General features: G+C 45.4%; 2 protein-coding genes across 2 annotated transcripts in view; one reads left to right on the top strand and one right to left on the bottom strand.

The window, feature by feature from the left end:
- Positions 1-323: 323 nt before the first annotated feature.
- Positions 324-3032, bottom strand: c6h1orf198 (chromosome 6 C1orf198 homolog). Its single transcript, XM_064340371.1, has 4 exons — positions 2617-3032; positions 1853-1903; positions 1021-1653; positions 324-725 (listed from the first exon to the last, which is right to left on the bottom strand). Exons 1-4 carry the CDS (start codon positions 2926-2928, stop codon positions 669-671), a joined length of 1053 nt encoding a protein of 350 aa, XP_064196441.1. The 5' UTR covers positions 2929-3032; the 3' UTR covers positions 324-668.
- A 914-nt stretch (positions 3033-3946) lies between these two features.
- The window catches only part of igf2r (insulin-like growth factor 2 receptor), a 34611-nt gene continuing 13830 nt past the window's right edge, over positions 3947-24727 (top strand). Inside the window, exons 1-32 of the mRNA XM_064340359.1 lie at positions 3947-4151; positions 5265-5404; positions 8852-8970; positions 10041-10139; positions 10863-10995; positions 12021-12147; positions 12586-12691; positions 13088-13247; positions 13769-13964; positions 14316-14419; positions 15385-15549; positions 16103-16243; positions 16535-16678; positions 16783-16920; positions 17091-17238; positions 17783-17957; positions 18282-18397; positions 18655-18820; positions 19154-19330; positions 19582-19680; positions 19830-19931; positions 20201-20375; positions 20586-20756; positions 21279-21422; positions 21562-21737; positions 22221-22308; positions 22527-22736; positions 23172-23302; positions 23491-23594; positions 23688-23821; positions 24196-24392; positions 24583-24709. Coding sequence (XP_064196429.1) covers positions 4021-4151; positions 5265-5404; positions 8852-8970; positions 10041-10139; positions 10863-10995; positions 12021-12147; positions 12586-12691; positions 13088-13247; positions 13769-13964; positions 14316-14419; positions 15385-15549; positions 16103-16243; positions 16535-16678; positions 16783-16920; positions 17091-17238; positions 17783-17957; positions 18282-18397; positions 18655-18820; positions 19154-19330; positions 19582-19680; positions 19830-19931; positions 20201-20375; positions 20586-20756; positions 21279-21422; positions 21562-21737; positions 22221-22308; positions 22527-22736; positions 23172-23302; positions 23491-23594; positions 23688-23821; positions 24196-24392; positions 24583-24709 — 4543 coding nt within the window. The 5' untranslated portion in view covers positions 3947-4020. The remainder of the gene's footprint in view (positions 4152-5264; positions 5405-8851; positions 8971-10040; positions 10140-10862; positions 10996-12020; positions 12148-12585; positions 12692-13087; positions 13248-13768; positions 13965-14315; positions 14420-15384; positions 15550-16102; positions 16244-16534; positions 16679-16782; positions 16921-17090; positions 17239-17782; positions 17958-18281; positions 18398-18654; positions 18821-19153; positions 19331-19581; positions 19681-19829; positions 19932-20200; positions 20376-20585; positions 20757-21278; positions 21423-21561; positions 21738-22220; positions 22309-22526; positions 22737-23171; positions 23303-23490; positions 23595-23687; positions 23822-24195; positions 24393-24582; positions 24710-24727) is intronic.

Here is a 24727-nt window from a genome sequence, read left to right as displayed (position 1 = left end):
AGATGATTGTTTAGGCTGGAAAAATGTAATGCATTCCACTCACTGAAGCAAGTCCTGGCATACAGTCTGGTTGGAGGGATGATGTCATAAGGCACAAAGACCATATTTCCCATTTGTTGTCCAAAGTAATTTAAAAGATAAACAGATTGACCCAGCATTGCGCAATCAACTTGCCTTTTTGGGTTCATTTGTTTAGTGGATTCCTTACCTTACCATCTGTTGTCACGTTGAGGAAAAGGAAAATAAGCTTCTCTGCAGAAGTTTCTCTGAGTTTTCACATTTTTCTTTTAAAAAATGGCAGTCAAGAAGACACTTGAATATACAGCTGTAAAATTTTTATTTTTTTGTACTTTGGTAGTGTAAAATGGATGCAGAGCTACATTTCAAAGAATATGAATCGATTTTTAAAAACATGCCGTTTTATCTAAACATCTCACTTTTAGTGCTTGTATAAATTGTGCTTGTAGGTAAACGAATGTAACGAGAGGGAGGGCAACTTTTTCAGTGGAAGCAAAACTAAAAGCATTTGTGGACAGCAATATTCTAACAGATGCGGGGGTAAAAGAAGCCAAGCTGGGTCGGTCATTGGCTATCCAGAGCCTGTAGAGGAATTGTGAAGTCCATTAATTGATGAATTCATTCAGATGGGTCTTTGTCGTCCCTGTTCGTTACCAGTTGTCCAAGAAGTCGAAGCCTGTCTTCAGAATGTTGTTGCTCGTATTGAACTGCAAATTAAAAGACAAAAATAAAGAAACATTACAAAAAGCACTATAAGGGCCGGAGTACACTATCGTTCATAATGTAGCAAAATGATAACCGTGAATCCGTGTTATAAACTAACCACTACTGAGAATCAAAAACCCAATTTTGCAGGGTATACCATCAGTTTGTGGCACGTCAAACACATTTGATGCCCGAGTTGAAAATGTTAAGGATGCTGACTTATAATCATGCAGTGTGGTATACGGTCTCATTATCTCCAATAAGATTTAATGGCGATGGCATTCTCACAGAGCCCACCTGAGAGAATGTTGGACTGTCGGCCAGGGGAGACTCCGCCTTATTGCTCTCCTTGGGGGAAGCTCCAGGCAATGCAGGGGACTTGGTTTGCGGGCCTGGGGTGAAGACGTCATCCAGAGTGTTGACGGAGGGCAGTGTGCTCTGAGCGCGCTCCCAACCGGCCACGGTGGACGACACGCTGACAGGCGCTGCTGGCGGCAGGCTAATTGCAGCAGGGGGTGCAGCAGGGGGTGCGATAACGGGCACCGGGGGCGGTGGCGCCGGTGGTCTCGGGGCTCGCGGCTTGGTCACTCGCGGCTGCTCCTCGGCCTCCTTCGGGATCGACTCCTGCCTCAGGTATGAGGGGAGGGGTTTCTCCCCTTTCTCCAGGGACTTAATTTGGCTTGGAGTAAGGGACTGAAAGTCAGCCTTCTCCCCCTCCAGCCGAGACCTCTCCGCGCTGAACTTCCAGAACGAGGACTCTTCCTCCTTTCTGCCCAGGCTTTCACCATTGGAAACCTTCACGTTTTGGGAGACCTTGGCCAGTTGGCTGCTCTGAGAGATTTTGTTTGGCTTAACATTAGACTCTGACTGTGAGGAGGTGCTCCCCTGCTCTGGAACTGCTGTTGAACTGAGGCTGAAATCCAGCTGGCTCTAAAGGACACAGAGCAAAGGCAGGGAGAGTGATGCCAATTTATCATTTTCAACACACTTTTCCATGTGACAAAGAACTTCAGGAGATAGAGGCTAGTAGGAACGCAATACTTCTGCAGTTAGTGTCATTTTTTCATAGCAGCCAGGTAAAATACCGTCAAATAGAGTCAAATGCCGCTAGACTATTGTACGCTGTTACCTTAGTTTCCCAAGAAAACGGCGCCGAGTGTTCATCTTGCCAAGTTATGTCCTGAAAACACACAAAATCGAAGCTGTTATATGAATGTGCTAGATAGTTTCCACTCATGTCAATTCCAACCAAACCATAACTTGTTAGCGAAGCTAATAATAAACATAGCTAACGTTACTTAGCTTAGCTAGGTAATTTACATAGGTAGCTGTGACATTGGCCTAGTTACATTTTAGCCGTTGGATATAAAAGGAGTTTCAGAGGACCACGCTAGGGGACCTGAAACGCCACACAAACACCACAGGCCTTGGCACATTAGCCCAAAACAAAGTGCGTTGATAAACGTCGGCTATTCTACTGCTAACCGATTACGTTAATGACTGCTTGACTACGATGACCAGATAGTTCTGTCTAAATGTACCGTAGCCACCTTAATTTGCTAGTTGGCAGTTAGTCTAACTGTGCCAAGTGGCCGTTCTCATAGGAGGATTTTGAGCAACTAACTTAACTTATCTGTGTTGTTGCCTAACTGCCGAGATGAACAGTTTGGTAACTAGCTAGACGAACTAACACCCTATGGCTCCCGACCATTAGACTACAGCTGTCTCACATTAAACTACCTAATGCTAGCTAGCTAACAACAACAGCTGCATAGCTTGTTTGTCCGGATACTGTAGTCTTTATTAGCTTTTCGTTTTGACTGACACAACAAAGATATCATAAAATTACAGGCGTCAAATTCCGGAAAACAAGATACGCCAAATGCATCTCACCTCTTCCCCAAAGTGTACGATTTTCTGGCCTGTTTGGATGAGCAACTTCGGATAACACACAATGTCTTCCCGTTCCACCCTGTGCATAGCATATCTAGCTCTGATTTGAGGATCCATCATTCCATTATCGATGGCCGAATCCTGCTCATTCGGGGTCATTTTTTCCCAGTCTTGTCCGTACTGTTCCTTAATTTTCTCCCTCTCTAACATTATCTTCTTCGCCATGGAATTTATAGAAGAAAAATACTCAAATTTCTTGGCCTCCATCCTGTGCGCTTCACTCCCCGTCCCGGCCATGGTAGCGGTGGCCATTTTTCCACCAGCTGTTGTTAATCGCTAGCCTGTCCGACCAGCTACCTAAAGGAGAGGTCTGTTTCTGACGTAGCAGTGAAATCTGCTCAATAAACCACGTAACAAGCACGCCACCTGGTGAGGAAAATTTAAAAGCTAGTACGTAGGTCTAATGTCAGCGAAATAAAGCTGCGTGCAACACCGGTTTTATGTCAATAATAATAATAATAATACATTTCCTTATTATGCACCTTTACTATAATAGTCTACTAGCCCAAAATTCATACAGTAAGACAAATAAACACAATAACACAATTTACGCCTTTTTTGATAAAAGCATTAAACTTGTCGCACAGTAGACTTGGGGATTCTGAAGATTTTTCCTAAAAATTTCAGCGCAAGCATTACTAGAGTGAATCATTGCAGTTTCATATTTTCCCTGTAGCATTCTACTGAGTGTCACACTTGCAATGAATCTGCCTCAACACCTCAAACTTCCACGGTCCACTCCATCAACTGAACTATGCATGCTATTTTATTGGACATTCTCATACTAAACCAGAGGAGTTCAGGTGACCCAATAAATCGCGGTTTATAGCCTACTTACAACCGCTTCAGTAGTCAAGCAGATGGCGGCGCTATTGAGCTATGTACGGGTTTATTAAATTAAGGCGGGAGTCAAATTCTACATTTACGCTGTTTCAGTCCCCTTTCATATATGCTCTTGAATCATTCCAAGGACAAATGTATAAAACACCAGCATTCAAAAATTGTGTCTATTTTTCCTGATTCCCAAATAAAGATTCAACATTTACTCCACGAGATATTCTGATGATGCTGTCGATGTTTCTTTGCGTGTTAGCTAAACAGGGTTCTTCTAAGACATATTTACTGAAACATTAGCTAATAACCCTCGGAACAAACTTATTTCCATGTTGCTCTCTTGCCGTGTAACATATGATGATGACTCATTTGGCCAAGTTAGCTAATATAGGTTATACCATGTGATCATCTATCATGTGGCAAGTTTGTCATGTGATTCTGCCAGTTCCTGCTATCGGAGGACTTGCTGTATCATGTCGGACACAGAGCTCTGAACACTGGTACAAAAATATGGGTTCACCGTGCAAGTGCATCCCAGTACCTTGCCAAATTGCCGTGCTGACTGGGATTATAACTGTACTTACACTGATTTCCAGTACAGCCGAAGCCGTTGATAGTTTTTGGTACCAAGATCTGTGCAGGTAAGTCGTCATTACCTTATTTACTACGTTGGCGACAACGTTGCAGATATTTGTGAGCTAGCAAGCAAACAAGCCTAGCTGGCGCCCTCAATGACAGTTGCTAGCTTAGACTAGCTTACCTAATTATTTGCCCAGCTAACTGACAGGGTGATTGGCGGCAGGATAGTTGTACATAATTGGCCAACGTTAGCTAACTTAACAACAGTTGACTACCCATGTGTTCGGACCATCCCAATCGCAAAACAACATTGTCGAGTAGTTAGTAGTGAAGAAGCTAGCTGATATACCGGTGGCTAAACTGTCTCAGTAAACGCACCAATAACTACAATGCTAACACGACAACGTATAAAAAGGGACGCAAAAGAAACATATGGTTCTCTAAATGATCTTTCGAAATGTAAGGTAACTGGATTGGGTAAACTAGGGCATAGCTAGCAATAGATAACATATGTTCACCTTACGTTTGAATAATGGAGCTAAGATAATAAGTAGTCATTGTTTCTTCGGTGATTTCAGGTAAGATTGTATATTTATAAAGACGAAACAACCCATTCGGAAGCGTTTAGTTAATGTACCTGTGTGTACATGACGTTCTTTCGTTTTCAATCAGTGGACAAAACAAACAGACCAATAGCAGGCTACCTCTGTAGCTAATTAGATTATCACGGAATGGCATTGGAAAATAAGGCAGGGCATCATAATTTATCTCATTCACTGTTAGATTCAAGACTAGTGCTGTAGGTCCACTGCAGTGTTTAAATGGTTAGGCATGGCAAAGGAATTAACTTCAGCTTAGTTTGTGGAATTGCCTTTTTGTAAAATAAATTATTCTATTTATTATATAGTATAATATATATTTAGTTCCCTTCGATGAGAGCAGTCTTTATTCCTGCCCAGTACCACAGATAATAAAATAAATAACATGGTGTATTGACAATGTATTGAGACTGTCATAATCAATCAGTTAATCAGTCAAAGCTGTCTGTAGCCAATGAACATTTAATGCCTCTAGCTAACCTCTGCTGCTGAAGTCAAACATGGGTGGGGGACAATCAGTTTATGGTGCTGGATTTGTTTACTAGCTTTTAACTTTTTTTTTCTTTTTGCATCCAGCTACAAATGGGAGGCCATCGATGACGACAACAAAGTGAGATACTCTCTGAAGCTCTGCGACTCCTCGCCTGAAACAGCCTGTGGGCCAGGGAGCGCTGTCTGCGCCTATGACCTCACTAGCAAGACGTCGCAGTCAGTGGGTGAGTGAGTAGCGGGGTCTAATGCTGCTCTACGCTCTTTTCCCACTGGAAGCTAAAAAGCCAAGATCTGCTGAATAAGAGAACGTGTGTTCAATGTCTAAGGCTGCTGACTTGGCAGGGACTGGGTCCTACAGAGCATGCTAGAAAGAACGGCTGGATTGCTGTCAGAATTTCTGTTTAGAATAGGGAGGGAGGGTGTCATCTGTGTATTTTGGCAAATAAATATTGCAGTTCTGTACACACTGTCTGCGTCCATGTAAGCACGCAATATATAGATCATGCACCCCTCCCTGTCTTCTGTGGTCAGGGCTAGAGTGCTGCCCAACCCTCTTTCTGGAGATCTACCATCCTGTAGGTTTTCACCGCAACCCTATCAAAGCACACTTCATTCATCAGCTAGAGATCACATTTAACTGAAAATTGGTAGAATCAGGTGTGCCAAGTTATGGTTGAATTGAAATCCTGTAGGACAGTACATCTGTAGGAACTGGGTTGTGAACCACTGGGTTAAATAAATGTGAGTTGATCTAAAATAGACTGTGCAATTTTGTGGTATAGCCTATTATTAATCCCTGATCTTGATTAATTAATGCTAACAGTGACTGTATCACTTGTATTTATCACTTTTGCAGTTATCTTTTGTGCAAAATTATTTTACACAGATACTGCGCAAGCGATGGTAAGGTTGCCGCAGACTTGTAGGCCCGCCAGGGTATATAAAGATGAAAGTGGCCCTGTAAACAGTGACGTAAACTACATAAACATAGGTCACTCCTCATTCCGTAAGGGTAAACTTTATTGTATTGGTACAATATCTTGTGAGTTTGTCTCTGGCCGGAGCTGTTTTCTTTCTGCAGTGTCAGTTTTTTCAGTCTTTGACTTAAGCTTAGCATCCACATAACTCTGAGGAAGGCCACACCCCATTCCTTCTCATTATTTTAGTTTTTTTTTTTTTGTCTCTCGGCAAAATGTTTCAGCTTTACCTGTCACAAGGGCAGAGGATCGTATGTAGCATTATCAGGTCCGGGTGGCTATGTTGCACAGAGGAGCCATTTTGTAAACACAGGCAAACATTTTGGTGCATTCACTTTTGTTTCCCATTGGGACTGTAACAAAAAAAAAAGGTCAACACAGGGTCCTTATCTGTAATTTGCTGCGAGTAAATGCTGGCAGTACTGACAGCTAATTTAATCACACAAACTGTTACTTATCAGTGTCTCACATTTGTCCAGATACACACATTTTTGAGGATAGGGCACGTGGGTCTCCTTTAAACAGCCTAGTTCCTGTTTAACCCCTTGTGGTTTTAGTTTCACACACCAGTGTTTCTGTGGCCTATTGTAACGGAAACAACCTCAATATTTGCCGCCTTGTGGTTGAGTGTGCGTCTCTGCCATTCTATATCAGTCCTTGTCCCATAGCTGCAAAGTTTAATCTTAAGTTTAATGTCGTTTCGTCAGCCTTATTATCTTCAGCACAAAAAAACATACACACACACATGCACACACACGAAGCAGCAGTCCTAACCTATACCCACCTGTGGTAACAGTGTTGATGCGTGCTCTACAGCGACAGCCCTTCCCACTCAGATGAAAGCTGAATCCAAACAGGCTGGGCTGCTCTTTTTCTTTTATGCTGTTTGTTTAAGGCGAAACTGAACCGTTTTCACCACAGAATGTATCACAAGCCACTGGCCCTCATGATTACCCCCGTATAAAAGCACCCTTCTGGCTCAGTCCAACACAGTGTCATGTGGCTCCAGTCTTGGACTCTGTACATTATCACTGCTTGCATGAGATAAAAAAGACGCTCTGTGAGCTCGGTAGCCCGGGATTTGTGCATGCATAAAGATAGGAAGTGTTCTTATGGAACGAATCAAAGGTAAAAGGATCGATCAGCTGTTTGTTCACGCATTTATTTATTTTCTGCTTTCAAATACAATCCATCGGGAAATAAAGAGCTGCACTGCAGGGGCCAGACATTTTCCATCTCTGGGAATCAGGATTGGCTATGTGTTGCAGACGCTGCCCGTGTGCAGAAGGCTGGATATAATTTGAATGGGAATCTCCCTTGGCTGTCCCTATTGTTCTGCAATTTACGTTACTGGGTCAGCCAAAGAATAGTTTGCCAGCACCATGTCCCATGATTCTGTCTGAATAACTTGCATTTATGGAAGTCTATACTTCTAGTTTATGTGAGGGGTTGCGTTTGTCTGCTGTGAGTACTTGCGAGGTTATGAGTAACTTTTTGTCTCTTTGGCTATAATAGCTGTTTGTTATGTTAGTTTTGGGGTTAGATTTTTGCCTAATGAGGGACCGTGCCTATTTATTCAGCATTCATTTAAGGAAGAAACTACACATGCAAATTGTCTTTCTCCTGATGTCATTTCACCATTATACTACTCCTATAGAAAACCAATATAGGAATGCACATAATAAACGTAATCAACTGAATACATTAAAAAACAAAAACAAAATTAGTGGCTGAATATTGTACAGTATAGCATACTGTACCATGGCCTTATTTGACATGTGGTTATTCCTTATCTGTGACTGTTGATGACAGGGCCCAGGAGGAAGAGATCGAGCTCAACCACAGAGTTGGCTAAGTAGTGTTTCATCACCATTGTCCCATTTCCCTAGCAAGTTTACAGTATCTGCTGCCGTTACTCACTGCGCAAACAGCATGGACAGAGACAGACCGAGCTGCGTTCACTGGGTCAGGTTCTCATGCTGTTCATTACCTCCGGCTGTGCCATGGCCAGACATCTTGGCAGAAAAATGTCCTGAACCCGTAACCTTCCCAGGACACGCGCTGTACCATATTGCTTTAACCTTTGACATGGAGCCCGGATGCAGGCTGGGAACTGACATCGAGCACTTCTGCTTTGCGTGTTGCGAGATGGAGGACTGTTTAAAATATAGCCATTTGCAGCGGGAACATTAATTTATATTTTTATCATATATTGTAACTTTGTTTTGACATATGCTATATGACCAAAAGTATCTGAACAACCCTTGGTTCTGAGGCTGTTTTTTATGGTTTAGGCTAGGCCCCTTAGTTCCAGTGAAGGCAAATCTTAATGCTGCTGCATACAATCATATTCTGGATGATTCTGTGCTTCTCCAACAGTTTGGGGAAGGCCCTTTCCTGTTTCAGCATGACAGTACCCCCGAGCACTCAGCGCAGTCCATATAGGAATGGTTTTGTCGAGAACGGTGTGGAAGAACTTGACTGGACTGCACACTTCTTCTAAAATACCAAACTTGCTGTTGTTCATTTATGCTATCTCATGGCTGAATCTTTGTTGTTGAAAGGGACTCATGAGACACACAGATCTTATGAATTTGTGTGCTCGTGTGTTTGCGTGTACCTGAATATCGATGCATGTGTGTGCGTGTCCGTGCGTGTGCGTGTGCGATTGACTCTTGTTCTTTGTTCCCATAGGTGACCAGTCCCAGCTGAAGGCTTCTCCGAGTGTATTGGATTTCGGTGGCCCGCAGAAATGTCTTGGCAGTAATAATAATGTGCAGAGCAGCATCAGTTTCCAGTGTGGAAAAACCATGGTGAGTCACAGAGCTCAGGAGTGTGACTGTGAAGGCTAGACTTCCTGGACAGTGCTCCCTTGTGATGACCAGAAGGCAGTCCAAATCTGTTTAAAAAAAAAAACCTGTTTCAAAAACTACAGGTGCTTCATTTTACCCACCACTGATCGTCATCAAGTTCTATCATGATATAATGCTGAAGTTCTGCATTGTGTGTACGCACATGAAATGGTATTAAGCAAGTGTTTCTGTGCTTTATGCAGTTGAAGGCCGGTACTGCCATGCACCAGGTGTAGAAACAGGTCGTTCATGTTTGGCCAGTTCCTGTTACTCTGCTATTTTCAGACTGCCGGACACAAAGCAGGCTGTGTGTCATGCCGGCGATGGTCCCGCGAGCTAGACCTGCTTTTAGCAGCAAGGAGAATACACCTTGAGTGTAGCAAGGAGAATAAGTTTAGCAGAATTCCGGATCTAAGCAGAGGGTGAATTAAAGTGCATCGCGCTCAGACTCAAAACTGCGGCTTGATGTCGGCTTTTACAGGAAAGCAAAACCTTTTCGCCTTCACATCGCGTGCAAAACTGACTAATTGAGTGTCTGGACCACCAGCGTCAATGAGAATTCAATGGAAACCCTTGTACATATCGACAGCAGTCAAGTTTCCTGTGAAACATTCTTGTGGTTTAAACCGCAGAGATATGGAAGACCCCAACCAAGTTTTATTGGCTCATTTTGTGACCAGTAAAATAAAACAGGTTTGCCTGAGTTTGCTAAATCATTTTTATTGCATCTAGCTTCAGCCTCTGCTGAGCCTGGACTTTCAGTTTAGAATTTTATGATATTAGGATGTTTGCATAGTGTGGACACTTGGGTAGTATTTTAAAAGAAGATCCAAACACTTGTGAATATTTGAAAACATTTTGCTTGTATATCTTTCAAGCACTTGCCTTTCTGGAATAAATGTCGTTATTTGGGTTACATAATTTTAACTTTGCTTATTGCAGTGTTCAGTGTTTTACTGCCAGTAGACACTTAATGGATATGGAGTGCTTTTTGTGTAAAGTTCATAATTCCCTGGGTTACACCTTTCTAGGGGACTCCAGAGTTTGTGACCGTGTCCGAATGTGTGCACTACTTTGAATGGAGGACGTACGTGGCCTGCAAGAAGGATATGTTCAAGCCTCACAAAGAGGTGAGTTTCGAGTGAGGCAACTACGGGAAACGATGCGGCAAAGCGTACGCCCACTTGGGGGGGAAGGGGGGGGGGGAGTGCGCGAGGTCGCACGACCACCCTTCTAGAGGCTTCTGAGGGGCTTTTCCAGTCACCGCCTCATCATGGAAGAGCTTTCTATGAGTCAGCGAGTGCTTTAATTCTCAGAATTCAGCTCTGAATCCAGCCTCAGCTGACAGTTCACTTCAAAATTGGCACAGTAATGTTTTACACCTGATGAACATATTTTGGGACAAATTTAAAGGGTTCTCTGAAAATTATGAATGCATATTTTATGCCTGTCTGAAGTCAAAACTGCTCTTTCAGTGCATTGTGATGGTCAGGGAACTGGTCTTATAACCTAGAAGTAGGGTACTGCCATTTTACCCTAGAGCATAACGTGAATTCCTTCAGTATATGTCCAGCTGTGTCAATACTATACAAGTCAATACTATGTAAGGAAATATACATTGTGTAAATCACTTTGAATTATCATGTCTGCAAAATGTAAATGTAGAAATGAAATCCTCGAATCACATTGCATTGTTTCTGAGAAATTCTTCTAGATTGTCTGTCAGGGTGTTGGTGTCTCACACAGGAAGTCCTACTACTATAAGCCTGTCCAGTCAGACTTCACGATAGACTCATCTCTGTTGTGTGTTTGTAATCGCTCATGCGTTTGTTTCTTCTGCGCCTTGCCTGAAGGTCCCCTGCTACGTCTTTGACGAAGATGGAAAAAAGCACGACTTGAACCCGCTCATTAAGCTGACTGACGGTTACCTGGTGGATGACTCGGATGACGAGTCGTCTTTGTACATAAATGTATGCCGAAGCATCTGTGAGTTCATTTTTCCATTTGCTGAACGTTTTTCTTTTTTGCAATTGAAATTCCTTTATCTGAAAGAGTGGAAAAATTATTACAGTGGTGGTTTCCCCTAATTACTTTAGGCAAACTATTTTTAACCCTTTGTATTTTTTGTTTACATTGTATTATTTATTTTCAGAAATTTCACTATCACTATATTTCCCGTATTAGTATAACAGTATATTTTTAATCTGCACCTTTCTTCCCCACAAGATATTTTCTAATGTCAGTTTTTTACTGACATTAGAAATATTTGTTGCCCATTATGTAGATATTGTCTGTGTTTTAATTGGTAAAAACCACTTTTTAAATTCAAAATATTACAAAAAGGGTAAAAAGGCAGGTATAACTGAATCGGTTACATTGATTCTTCAAGCTAATTCTTCAAAAGTTATTGAATTATATGTATGTTGATAGTATGGCATATGTATGAAATTGATGGTTCGTTCATTTTAAAAGATATGTTGGTCAGCAGGCTGTGTACCAATGAATGAGTATCATTCAGCCACTTTCGGTTTTTAATTTGTTATTGCAGTATTGTGTGTTCTTTTAACACGTCTTGTGCTAAGAACAGGAAGTATGACTAAGGCTGTGTTCCCACTCATAAAGCAAAGGGCTTGTGTCTTAGTACTTATTAAAGTATTTGCATTCATCTATTCTAATCTACAACAGATTTGGTTCTCAATGGCATGAAACATAAATCATTTTTGTAAAACTGTTTTTTTACAAGAGCTATTAAGAAAATGATTTTATGTGCCCTGAATTGGTCATCTCAAACATGTGAAAGACAGGAATGCTCATTGACAGTGACGATGCCATATTTAGCTTGGTTCAGGAGACCACGGCGACTTCATCAAAGTAGCTATTTAAGGGTATTTAAGTGACAATACACTCTCACTGTGATTCTGGCTTGTGTTGTGTCTTTAGAATATGGTTTCCTATTGAGGTTAAGAGCTGCTGTGTGCTGTGCCCTAACCCCCCCCCTCCTTGTCTCTCAGATACATCAGCTTCATTGGGGCAGCCCTGCCCCGAGGGCTCGGCCGCATGCCTGGTCACCAGCAAGGGCAACTTCAGCGTGGGACGTCCCGTGAAGGAGCTGCAGCTCCAGCCCTCGTCCACCGACAGGTAAACCAACAGCACCGGAAGTCTCGCGCGGAAGCTGGTTTCGATCGCAGCCGAAATGTGAAGGAGTGACACGAGAAACCAGACGCGGGTCCTGAACGCAGTGTACACTGACCGGTACCCACAGTGGAATTTAGTCTCGCATAACAGATAGTGTTTTTCCGTTTACCTGTGCAGTGACTCACTGCAAACTAACCACAGATCTTTTACTCCAAACTATGCTGGTGAGCTATCCAATAGGTGCTGCTGTTACTGTTATTCAACCAAACGGGTGAGGTTTCCACAGAGTACTCGGTCGTGCTCCTCCCCACATCAGAGATCTGGCCGGTGTCCTTAGCTTTGAAATCCTGATAGCCCTTCGTCGCCCACACTCTGTATCGACCTGCCGCTAAGATGGAGTCCTTTTGCTGAGTCGCTGATTTCTTATTGGGCCTTGATCAGGTTGATCCTGAGCTACGATGGAGTCGCTGAGCAGAAGCCAGACTTCTGCGGAGAGCACACCCCTGCAGTCAGCATCACCTTCATCTGTCCGTCACAGCGTCAGCAGGTACGCGCCAGGCATCTCCCTCCTGATTGGTGGATGCGTGGCCAGTGAGCTCCCCACATTAATATCTCTCTTTCCACAATTTATTTAAACCTTGGAGAAGCATTGAGGGAGGGCCCCTCATTTACAGTACAGCTGTAAATATAACTGAATGAAAAAGAGAATATTTGGTAAGACAGTTATCAAAGAACAAATAATTGAAACATTAGTGAAATTAAATATAAAACGATTATAGAAAAACAAAACAAAAAAAAAAAACACATATGCACTCCGTGGCTTACTGTGTGACACTTAATCTCAGCCTGAAGTAGTTCCCTCCCTCCTCCCCAAACTTCAGTTGTTTGATTGCGCCGGATATTTTGTCCGTTTGTGCTGACCGTGTGTGGGGCCGGTCTACAGGGCAGCAACCCCAAGATGACCGCGAACACCAACTGCCGGTACGAGATCGAGTGGGTGACCGAGTACGCCTGCCACAGGGACTACCTGGAGAGCCACAACTGCACCCTGACGAGCGAGCAGCACGACATCTCCATCGACCTCCGGCACCTGACCCTCGGGCGTGAGTACTGCTCTCTCCTCAGCCCCTCCCCTCAGACCTTCCGTCGCCCTCTTCCACGCGTCAGCGCGTGCTTGTGCGCCCGTCTGTCTGCGCTCATCAACCGCTGCAGTAATGAAACTGAGGTTTCCTCTGGCCTCAAACATCTCACAATGGCCACCATCATCAACACCATCTAGCTATATGCAAGATACAGGTGCAAAATTCACAGAGACGTAATAAGTGCTAGTTTCAGGTTTGTTGAGGGCAGATCTGAGTCAAATGCGTATCTATTTTTGATCCAGATACTTTTCTGTACTCTATTGATCTTGCCTGGTGTAATTGAGCCTGCCGATATGACCAGATGGCGGGGTTTGCACATTTTTGAGAGTATTTCATTGGTTCCAATACACCAGACAAGATCAGTAAAGCGTAGAAAAGTGTTTGAATCCAAAACAAATACATATTTGTCCCAGGTCTGGTTGAGGGGAACCTGTGGGTGATTTTCTATCCACTGTACGTTTGTTACTGTCCTGCCCTCGCAGGTACCGAGTTGCCCTACCATGCCGTGGCTGAGGGCAGCGACGGGCGGGATGGCTACGTGTACTACCTGAACGTGTGCGGGGAGACCTCGGCGGACGACTGCAAGGACCCGGCGGGCTACGTTTCCGCATGCCAGGCCAAGCAGGGGGGGACGGGCGCCGGCAAAATTGCCGGCCGCTACAAGAACCAGACGCTGAGGTTCGAAAGCCTGCGTGCTGTTCTGACCATTTGGAGCAGTTGCCCTGTCCCCTTGTGTATAGTTCAACTGAAAAATCCACCGTGGTTGGTTCAACCCATATGTTGTTACTTTCATTTATTGTTTGTAGTACTCTCACCGAATATAATTTACTTCTGTAAGTTGGGGTCTTGCATGTAATAACGTTGTATTTTGAAGTTAATCTTCCCTTAAAGGTACACCACTGGGATTTACATAGCCTTCTGATTTATGAGCTCCTGTCATAAACCTTAGTGGTACCCCAAAGACGCCTGTCCTTTCATACATGTCTGACATCACTGGGTGTGAAAGCCTTTGTCTTTGTGGCGTTTCAGGTACTCGGATGGTGACCTCACCCTCATCTACCCGGGAGGAAGTACCTGCAGCTCCGGTTTTCAGCGAATGACCATCATTAACTTTGAGTGCAACAAAACAGCCGGTGAGACTGATCTTCTCCAAAAACGGTCCGTGTCATTTTCTTAAGAAGTTTCCCCAGAAAATTCCAGCTCAGTGAACAGATAGAGGTCTTCTTTTTGGTTCTGAACTGCTGAGTTAGCCTGAATTACCAGAAGGGATGATGGAACTTAATAAAGGTGCAGGAGTTAAAGCAAAGACACTGTATGTGCAAAGCGTGCCTCGCTGACTCACTGTGGGCCTGATTTACTATGACCTTTAGCTCACGCAAAACCGTTTTGCACATGCAAAACCAATGGCATGACCAATGATTGCTCACGGTATTTGTTTTGGACAAATCGTTGGTGGTGTTATTAGTTTTGCGTGCGCTAAAATGTTTTGTGTGTGCTAAAGTAAATTGGGCTGCGTGTCTGTTATTTAGCTTTGAATGATGTCAAGGGAGACCCAGCTCTACAGTAGGGCTGGGCGATATGGACAAAATCAAATATCATAATATTTTTGTTTGATATATTGTGATGATATTGTGAGGATGACTATTGGTACTTTCACAAAATTACACAATGAGATTTTTGATAAATAATCATCTGTAATGCCTATGTAATAACTAAGTGGGTAAAGCAAATAATAGAACAGCTAGAACAGTCAGGTAAGTTCAGAAAATGACATCACTTCACTGTAATGCCTTTAAAATCAGGAAAAAGACAACACTTATGCCATATCACGATATTACAGTATACAAAAACCCAGACGATATGTAGTCTCATGTCACGATATCGATATATTGCCCAGCCCTACTCAACAGGAGCACTGCAGGTTAATGAGGCCAGTTTTCCTTCAGTAGGCTGTGATGAATGTGATCAAAGGGGCTTCCCGAAAGACTGCAGTCTTGCTCAGCCCCTACCTTCTGTTCAGCTCAGAGACTAGCTTTGCAGTCGTGCGGTGATGCATATCCTGTGCAACAGCCCTTCATTGTCCTCTTTGTCTTACAAGACAATGACGGGAAGGGGTCCCCGGTGTTCACGGGCGAGTCCGACTGCACCTACTACTTCGACTGGCAAACGGCGTACGCCTGCGTCAAGGAGAAGGAGGATCTTCTCTGCCGAGTCACGTCTGACAAGAAGCACTACGACCTGTCGCCCCTGACTCGATTCTCAGGTGAGGAGCAAGCTCGTTCATCCAGCGTTACGATCGCAGTCACTCAGGGGAGCGACGTACAGGAGTGGAGAACGTCAGCGCAACTCTCAGGAATACAAACGCATCTAACACAATGTGCAGACATTGAGACGGCAGACTCTGCTTGTCCCTCTCCATGACTTGGTCTTCTGATTCCAGCTGTGCATTGCACCAGATCCATGTATCTGCATAACTCCAGTTGTATATTAATGTCCAGATTTTTTCTAGGCTTAAAAAAAGCACACAAAATTCTTATTCCATTGTAGTCACAGGTGTCTCCTACACTCCCAGACTTTTTTTCTGCTTAACCTTGCTTGGTGTTTTTTCCATGGCACGTGTCAATATGGTATAGAAATAAAACTTTGCTATTGTGGGTCTCGTAAATTGTTTGAGCAAACTTTAGTTCATTAGATTTGGTATCTGAAATCTAGCACCTTGGCCTGTCCAAAGGAAGTTTTCCGAGCCTTATGTGTGTGTGTGTGTGTGTGCGCATCTGTCTGTACGGTTCATGGTTATGCATTTGTCTGTGTTTCAGGGTCGAGTACACTCCAGAACTGGGAGGCGGTGGATGGCAACGCTCAAGACGGAAAGCGGTTTTACATAAATGTCTGTCACAAAATTCTCCAGCAGGGGGCGACAGCAGGTTGCCCAGAGGACGCCGCTATCTGTGCTGTGGGTGAGTTCAAGGCCATATGTCATCCTGCCTCGTTCTCTTTAAACTCATGTTATGCTCCCGTTAGGTCAGCGTGAACAATATCTATAAAAACTCTAAAATGGCATTCAGATTAACATCATATTTCCCTGGGACTTAATGTAATGACATTTTAGTGCTTCATTTCCAGAGAGGCAATTCATCTGAAGCGTGAACAGATTTCTTGTTCCAAATGAAAAATGTGTTTTTTTTTTACTGAGAACTGCTAATATTGCCGCCACATTTGGTTTAATCAGTCCTTTTTCTTTTTATCAGGAAAAGATAAAACCCTCAGTTTGGGGAAATTCCTCTCCCCTCCACGGATGGACGAGAATAACATCCGCCTGACGTACACGGAGGGAGACGAGTGCCGGAGCCACAACAGGATCCAGACCATCGTCACGCTGATCTGCAGACCCGGTGAGAGCGTAGCGACGCGTAGCGCCGTCGGTCTCTGAGCCGACCCCGCCCCCCCCCGACGCTCACTCACTATGGCAACGTGCCTGTTCCTCCCCACGCTCCAGGTGACCTCGAGAGCGCCCCCGTGATGAAGAGCGTCTCGAGCGACGGCTGCGTCTACGAGTTCGAGTGGTACGTCGCCGCCGCCTGCGTCCTGTCCAAGACCGAGGGGGACAACTGCAAGGTGGAGGATCCGCTGGCGGGTAGGTCACATGATCCAGGGCTGTCCTTCACCAGCTCCTCACAGGGGGAAGGGGGGAAGGGTCTCCTTCCTGTTTGGTTTATTTTCGTGTTGTTATGAAATCAGTGTTTTTATTTTTTTTATTTTTGAGAGCAGCAATGATTGGTTGCCGTTTCTCCCTCCTTCTTGCAGGGTTCTCCTTTGACCTCTCCCCTCTGACCAAGCAGGACGTCCCGTACAACGTTTCCAGCGGGGAATATAAGTACTTCCTCAATGTCTGTGCGGGCGTGACCACCGCCAAGTGTCCTGATAAGGCGGGAGCCTGTCAGGTGGACAATAGGCAAGTCCCCAGTGTGCCTCAGTGTATCTCAGGTGGAAGGTCCTGTTTTTCTGAAGACAGTGCAGGGATGGGTATAGCGTTCCCAATGAAGAGCAGTTTGACCGTTCCAGGTCTAACCAGGCTCAGGTTTTACTCTGCCATGCATAGTTACCATCCCTGCTGTGTAATGTGTTCTGTTGTGATGACTGTGACAGTGTTCATGTTTTAAGTGTGAACAGTGAACAGAACCCCCTGCCTGATTTATTACGTGGTGTGGAGAAATGTATTTAAGGCCCTATTACCCTAGCGCACAGATGGATGTTGGACGTTGGTGCTTGAGAGCCACAGGGCCTTTTGATATTTCATTGTTCGATTAGAGTATTTACTTCCTCAAAAGTCTCTGGTTTCTTGGCTACAGATATGCTACCGATGTTATGGTTAAGGCAAATAAGTGGCATATGTTTGCGCTGGGTGGACCTAGGGTTTTCCACCTCCCCCTACCCCGTCCCGGTCCAAATGAGGCGGAGCCGTGCTCTCACCCCCCCCACTCGCTGTGTCTTCTCAGCGGCCACTCCTGGAGCCTGGGGCAGTTCAACTCCAGGCTGTCCTACTATGACGGGATGATCCAGCTCACTTACCAGAACGGCTCCAAGTACAACAACGAGCAGCACACCCAGCGCTCCACGCTCATCTCCTTCCTGTGTGACCGCGAGGCCGGGGCCGGGAAACCCGAGTACCAGGTAACGAATGAATGTGCTCCTTACTAAACCCTGAGTACCAGGTAACGAATGAATGTGCTCCTTACTAAACCCTGAGTACCAGGTAAGGAATGAATGTGCTCCTTACTAAACCCTGAGTACCAGGTAAGGAATTAATGTACTCCTTACTAAACCCTGAGTACCAGGTAACATGGACACTCGGAGTGAAATTAGCAGAGAGAAAATGGCAGCAAATGAGCACCGTTTGCCCGTTCCCTATTCGCATTAAAGCACTTCCAGAAAATTTCTGGGAAATTGCGGCCATTCTCACAGTGTTTCACGTCAATGTTCTTTGGGGACTCGCAGGTGGAAGACACCTACACTTACAACTTCAAGTGGTACACGTCATACGCCTGCCCAGAGAGGCCGCAGGAGTGTGTGGTGACGGACCCCAATACCTTGGAGCAGTATGACTTGTCCAGGTGAGGTTACCTAACAATGGTAGTACTTTAACCCTTTCAAGAGTAGGTTTTATTGGAATGCTTTTTTCAAAAATCTAAGGGAGTGTTCTAGAACTCCCTTAACACATTGCTTTCAGTTACCATTAGCAATTTGTTACATCAGCATTAGTATGCTCAGTTAAGCTAATCACATTTGTGATCTCACACCATAAAGGGTCAATATGCCCATCGAGGCATTCCGGCGGTCACAAATTCTTTTCCCCCCGCATGTCTTCCAGTCTGGCCAGGTCAGAGAGGAACGGTGGCAAGAACTGGCTGGCCATGGACGTGTCTGACCCCAACAACCTGAGGAAGTACTACATCAACGTGTGCCGTCCCATCAACGCCGTGACGGGCTGTGACCGGCGCACGTCCGTCTGCGAGATGAAATACGTGCCGCAGGAGGTCAGCTCACTCACGTGCCCGGCTCTGAGTCCTCCCTGCTTCTTTAATAATCATAAGAATGTTAATTATGATAATTATGACAGGTGCATTCATACATGTATCCAATGCATTATCAGGATCTTTACAGTAACGGAGGGGTAGATTCCCCTCAACCGCCATCACTCTGTAAGACCCCCCAGGAAGATTCACTATTTTTGAAATTGAACAATCGCCGCAAATCAACTTGTGTAAATTACATTCCAGAGTATGTACTGTGTTGTATGTAACAGTAAATAACTGTAAATAGTGCTGCTGATTTTGTGTGTCTGTGTACTCGCGTTTGGGCTGTTTCAGGGCGGTATGGCTGAGGCGGTGTCCATCAGCAACATGGGCGTGGCCATGAAAGGGCCCACCATTGAACAGAAGGGCCGCCTCCTGCTGGAGTACACAGGCGGCTCCACCTGCGTCTCGGACGAGAGGACCACCACCTACACCACCCTCATCCACCTGGTCTGCCTCAAGGGGGCAGTGGTAAGGAGGACCGCCCTTTTGACCTTTGACCCCAGACTCATCTCTCCCCTGTCTTTTATAGCATTGTCGTTGTTTAGCAGAAATGCAAAGCTAATTGTGATAACTCATAGGTTCTGACAGTCAGTCAATCTGATATTGAAGTTGCCCATAGTACTTCTGAGTTTTGCTGCAAGTTGATCTGCGCATAGGTCCGGTGATGCGCTAAATGCTAAATGTGCTAATCTTCAGCTGGACTTCTCTCCATCTTATAGTCCGGCCCTCGTTTCATCATGAGCCAGAACTGCACCGCCACCTTCCTGTGGCACACAGACGCGGCTTGTGCAATCTCAAGCACTGAAGATGATACGAAGGTGAGAAAACGGACAAGCGGACACGCTTTCTTGCACACCCGTCGATCTGAATTTTGCAATTCCTGTTGTCTTGAAGATAGTAGGGCGGAATTACAGTGCGCCGATGTGTTCATAATCATAAACCGAGTTGCTTTTTTCTGTTTTTGTAGACGTGCACCATCAAAGACCCCAACACCGGGTTTGAGTACAACCTGCTTCCCCTACAAAATGAAAATGGCTACACGGCTGAAGGAAATGGGAAGACTTTCTTGGTGAGCTGTAGAAAAACTGCATTATTTTTTCTGGTCTGTCCTTGGAATGTTTTGATGTCAGGAATTACTATTTAGTGACTCCAGCTGTTTGGTTTTTAGCCCAGTTAATTTTCTCTACAGCTGTTTGAAGAATGCTTATTCATTAGGGGCCTGTTTTACAATGTGGACTTGCAAAATAAGGGATTATTTGTATCGACACTAGGCGAGGGGGAATTCAGCCTGTATTATCACAATGGAGAAATGGAGCTGTGTTGCTTTCGGCCCCCCAGGTGAACATCTGTGGCCCGGTGGCCAGGTGTGGCAAGGACCACGGTGACCCGATGGCTGGGTGCGAGATAGAGAATGGAAAACCCGTGGGGGCCGTAGGAGTGGAGAAGTCATTGCAGTTCTCCACAGATGGCGTCCTCACCCTCACATACAAAGGGGCCTTGGACACACCCACAGGTAGAGTCAGTGCTCCTGAATGCTCCCTCTCTTGCGAACAGGGCAATTAACTGGAAAGGCAGAATGGGGCTGGTGGGAACCTGCGGAGTACACGTGAACTGGCTCTGGACTACACTTACCATCAGGCAGGACTGTAAATGTTATGTATTTTTTGTATTTTGTGTCCGTTTCTGTGATCTGACAAGCAGTGACAATCTAACCCCGCCCCAGGCACCAGGAACACCTTCATCATCAGTCTGGTGTGCGATCAGGACAACAGCAACAGACTACGGCTGCTTCGCGAAGAGATGAGCTCGTCCAGTCAGGTCACCCACGATGTGTTCTTTGAATTGAAGACGGCCCTAGCCTGTCCGGTGGCCCCCGTCGACTGCCAGCTCACTGGTAAGGGGGGCGGAATCAGGAACGCTCATTCTTAACTGAGGTGGAATTGCCCGTCGATTATCTGTATATAACTACTGCCTTTCTAATACAGAGCGTCTCTTGTGCCTTTGAAGAGTAGGTTTTATTGGAATTTTTTTTTTTTTCAAAAATCTAAGGGAGTGTTCTAGAACTCCACATTGCTTTCAGTTACCATTAGCAAATGAGGAACACTCATTCTTAACTCCGGTGGAATCGCCTGCCGATTATCTGTATAACTACTGCCTTTCTTTCCAAATACAGAGCGTCTCTTGTGCCAGATTTCCATTATATAGTGAGCTTGAGGTTCTGCATTTTTCATTAGATACAGTTTTCTCTGCAGCAGTACCGCATAGGTGTAGTCTTCTGGCTTTTGATACCCAGGAAAATTCTAGAATGAATGAGTACGGTTTAGTTGGACTCTGTCCTAATGGCTAACACGCACATTTGCACTGTAGGATGCTAGCCCACAGCACGGGCCTGACGGTGATAATGTTATGTGTTCAGATTCCCATGGTAAGGAGTATGACCTCAGTGACCTCAGCAGAGATGACAGCCCCTGGGTGGCCATCGACACCTCCGCTCAGGCAAAGACCACGACTTTCTACATCAACGTGTGCAGACCCCTGCCCAGGGTCTTGGGTTGCCCTGGTGAGTCTTATCGCCGGATGTACTCAGACACACGGGGTGCGCTTCAGTTCATTTCCCACACAGGACTCTGGGAGTGTTCTGGCTTGGCGTTCCTGAAGGTTGTGTTGGGCCGGCTAAAAGAGCTCGCTCTCCACCACAGGGGGCGCTCTGGGCACCTGCGCCATCATCGACGGCAAGGGCGTGAACCTGGGCTACGTCCAGTCCAACCCTCAGGCCGCAGCGGACGGCTCCATCAGCATCGTCTACGGCAACGGGGACAAGTGCGAGAACAGCCGCTACTCCACCCGAATCATTTTCCAGTGTGACGACAGCCCTGTGAGCACCTTTTTTTTTATTTTTTTTTTTTTTTACAGTGCATTTCACTTCATATTTCATCCTTATTTCTATATGCAGGCACATTTTGATGAATTTATTTTATTTTATTTTATTTTTTTGAGTACTGTGTGACAGATGGCATCTAAAGTGGCTCTTTCAGAGAGCTGTGAGCATTTGATGAACGAGACAGTGGGTAAACTGTCTGGTGCAGGAAGTTTCAAAGCATGTTTTTTAGGTTAAAAACAGACTGGTACCATCACATGAATCATTTTTTTTCCTTGCGTAGTATGGACTCAGTCAAAAGTCAGAAGTGCTTGTCTTTGGACCATCCTCTTTTGTATAGATTGTAGAATTAGCCTCTCCAGAGACACAGGTCTAGTCTTTGTCTTTAAAAGCCCACTTCACTTGGTCCATGGTGTGGAAAGGTTCGGAGCTGGGCACCAGGTCATTGTCCATTCCACCCAATCTGTCTGTCTGTGGCAGGGCTCCCCGATGTTCACAGAAAAGAACGGCTGTGAATACGTCTTCACCTGGAGGACCTCGGAAGCCTGCCCCGTCCACAGAGTTCAGGGTACGAGGGGGAGCCGGGGGGTAGGGGACCTGTGAGCGGTCACAGTAGGAGCCTTTCTTTTCAGAAAAGGAAAATGAGTGTTCTGTGACTGATACAAAAAAAAGCATTATCGCAGTGTGGTTCAGTGTCTGTTGCACTGTGATTTCAATCTGACAGGTTCCTGTATGTCATTGGTAAAGTTGTCTGCCTCATGTTCCTGCTGACACCGTTAACCGCAGGTGACAACTGTCAGGTCAGAGACCCCCGAAGCAGCTACGTGTTCGACATGACGTCCCTCTCTGGGAAGGACTACACGGTGAAGAGCGGAGAGTACGAGTACCACTTTGCGGTCTGCGGGGCCCTCAATGAGAAGATATGCACCCACAAGGACACAGGAAATGAAACCGTCTCTTCCTGTCAGGTGGAAGGAAGCACTCACAGGATTGCAGGTACGTGGTGTTCTCCGGTAAATTTCCGTTCAGGGGTCTTTCTTCAGAAATGTTGAAGCTGAAAACTGTTCAGTTTGCTGCAGCTTATGAATAATCATGAAGGAGCGTGACCATGGACATTAGAGCCGCAATGGGTGTTCTGCCCTTGGCCACGCCTCACCATAAATATTCATAAAGCTGCATAGCCCCAGAACTCCTGTGACCTAGCAGAGCCTGCTGTTCTTAGAGGTAAAGGGGACAGAAGGAATGCTGAAGCTGGTCATAGGTCAGCCCATAGGAAATGTGCAATCACAGTCACATGTTTGGGGTCGTAACATGAACCTGTTAAGGCAAGGAGTCCGCATATTAGTGTTTGGAATTCCCAGAGGCTTGCAGAAAATATCCTTTTTTCATTTTTTGTGGCTGGGGGGTGTTCCTGTCCTCTCTGTCCTCTAGGTCTCACCACACAGACCCTGACCTACGATGATGGGCTCATAATGATCAACTATACCCACGGCCAGACCTGCCACAAGATATACGAGCGGGCCACCGCCATTCTGTTTACCTGTGACCACAGTCAGGGCACGGTAAGTCGTCTGAGGGAAGATTAAAGGCAATAGGGGTGGGGGGTGGGGGGGGGAGGGGGGGGAACTTTGTTCTTTGTTCTTTGTTCTGTGATGAATGTGAAATTGCAGATATGTAGCTGTTTGCCTGGTCTGCTCATCTTGAGTTTGCACTGTGTGACTAAGTTGTGTTTTTCACCTCCCTCCACTAGGGGGAACCACAGTTTATCAAGGAAACACCAGACTGCACCTACCTTTTTGAATGGAACACAGCACTGGCTTGTCTCCCCTTCAAAACAACAAGCTGCTCCTTCAAGTAAGGGAACCGTCACTGTGTTCTCATACAGTTCTCCAGCAAAGTCATGTTTATAGGCACCCTCCTGACCGGACTGAATTTCCTCCCTCACAGAGATGATAAAGGCAACTCCTATGACCTCTCGCCTCTGTCGATGCCCCGTAGTAACTGGGCAGTCGATTCGCAGACGGGGAACCAGGAGCAGCGATATTACATCAACGTATGCAAGTCCTTGGTACCACAGTCTGGTGAGTGGGCAGTGCCACAGAAAGACTTTCCTTCTGATCACTTGCACTATTCAAAGCCTATTAAGGACTCTATAGAAAATTCCAGAAATGGGTCAATTATGAGCACTATAAATGCCTAATCTGTGCCAATAAGGAGATTAAATGCTAAAATATCTGTCATTATGACCAACCTTCCAATTTAAATTATGCCTCATCATTTCAGCAGCTGTAGTGGTATTCATTAATGTCATGAGAAGTTGTAGCAGTGGTGTGAGTTTGGGTCATTTTTAGTAAATATTTTGTGGATAGGTGCGTAGTCAGGTGTCAGTGCTGTTGTGGTACTTGTGAATGGAACTGGCAGGGTTGGTATGCGAAACCATCATCCTGTTTCTCAGGGTCCTGGAGATGCCCGTCCACCTCTGCGTCCTGTCTAAAGAGTGGAGACCAGTACTTCAGTCTGGGGGAGGCGGAGTCTACACCCCATTTAGAGAGGGGCGTCCTGGTCCTCAAGTACACCCATGGGGACAAGTGTCCTGATAAGCAGAGGAACCGGACCACCATCATACGCTTCAAGTGTGACGAGGACAAAGTGGTGAGCAAACGGTTCTTCCTGTTTCTTACACACATACACACGCAACACTCACAAATACTCACACAAATACTCATACGTACACTCATACATTCTTGCACGCGCACATACTCTACCAGTCAAAAAAGGCGAAAGAGCAGGGCTGACCAGACTGACTTACTGTTTGTCGTCCTGACTTCCTGTGCCCTCTCAGGACTCCAGCCCGACTCTGATCACAGCCATCGAGGATTGCGTCTACACCTTCATGTGGTTTACTGCCACCGCCTGTCCGCTCAAGAGCAGCGAGCATGGGGACTGCAGGGTGGCCAACCCGCTAACCGGTGAGGCCCCTGTATGCA

This window comes from Anguilla rostrata, chromosome 6, assembly GCF_018555375.3.
Source record: "Anguilla rostrata isolate EN2019 chromosome 6, ASM1855537v3, whole genome shotgun sequence".
Lineage (NCBI taxonomy): Eukaryota > Metazoa > Chordata > Actinopteri > Anguilliformes > Anguillidae > Anguilla > Anguilla rostrata.
This window is presented reverse-complemented; position numbering and strand designations above follow the sequence as displayed.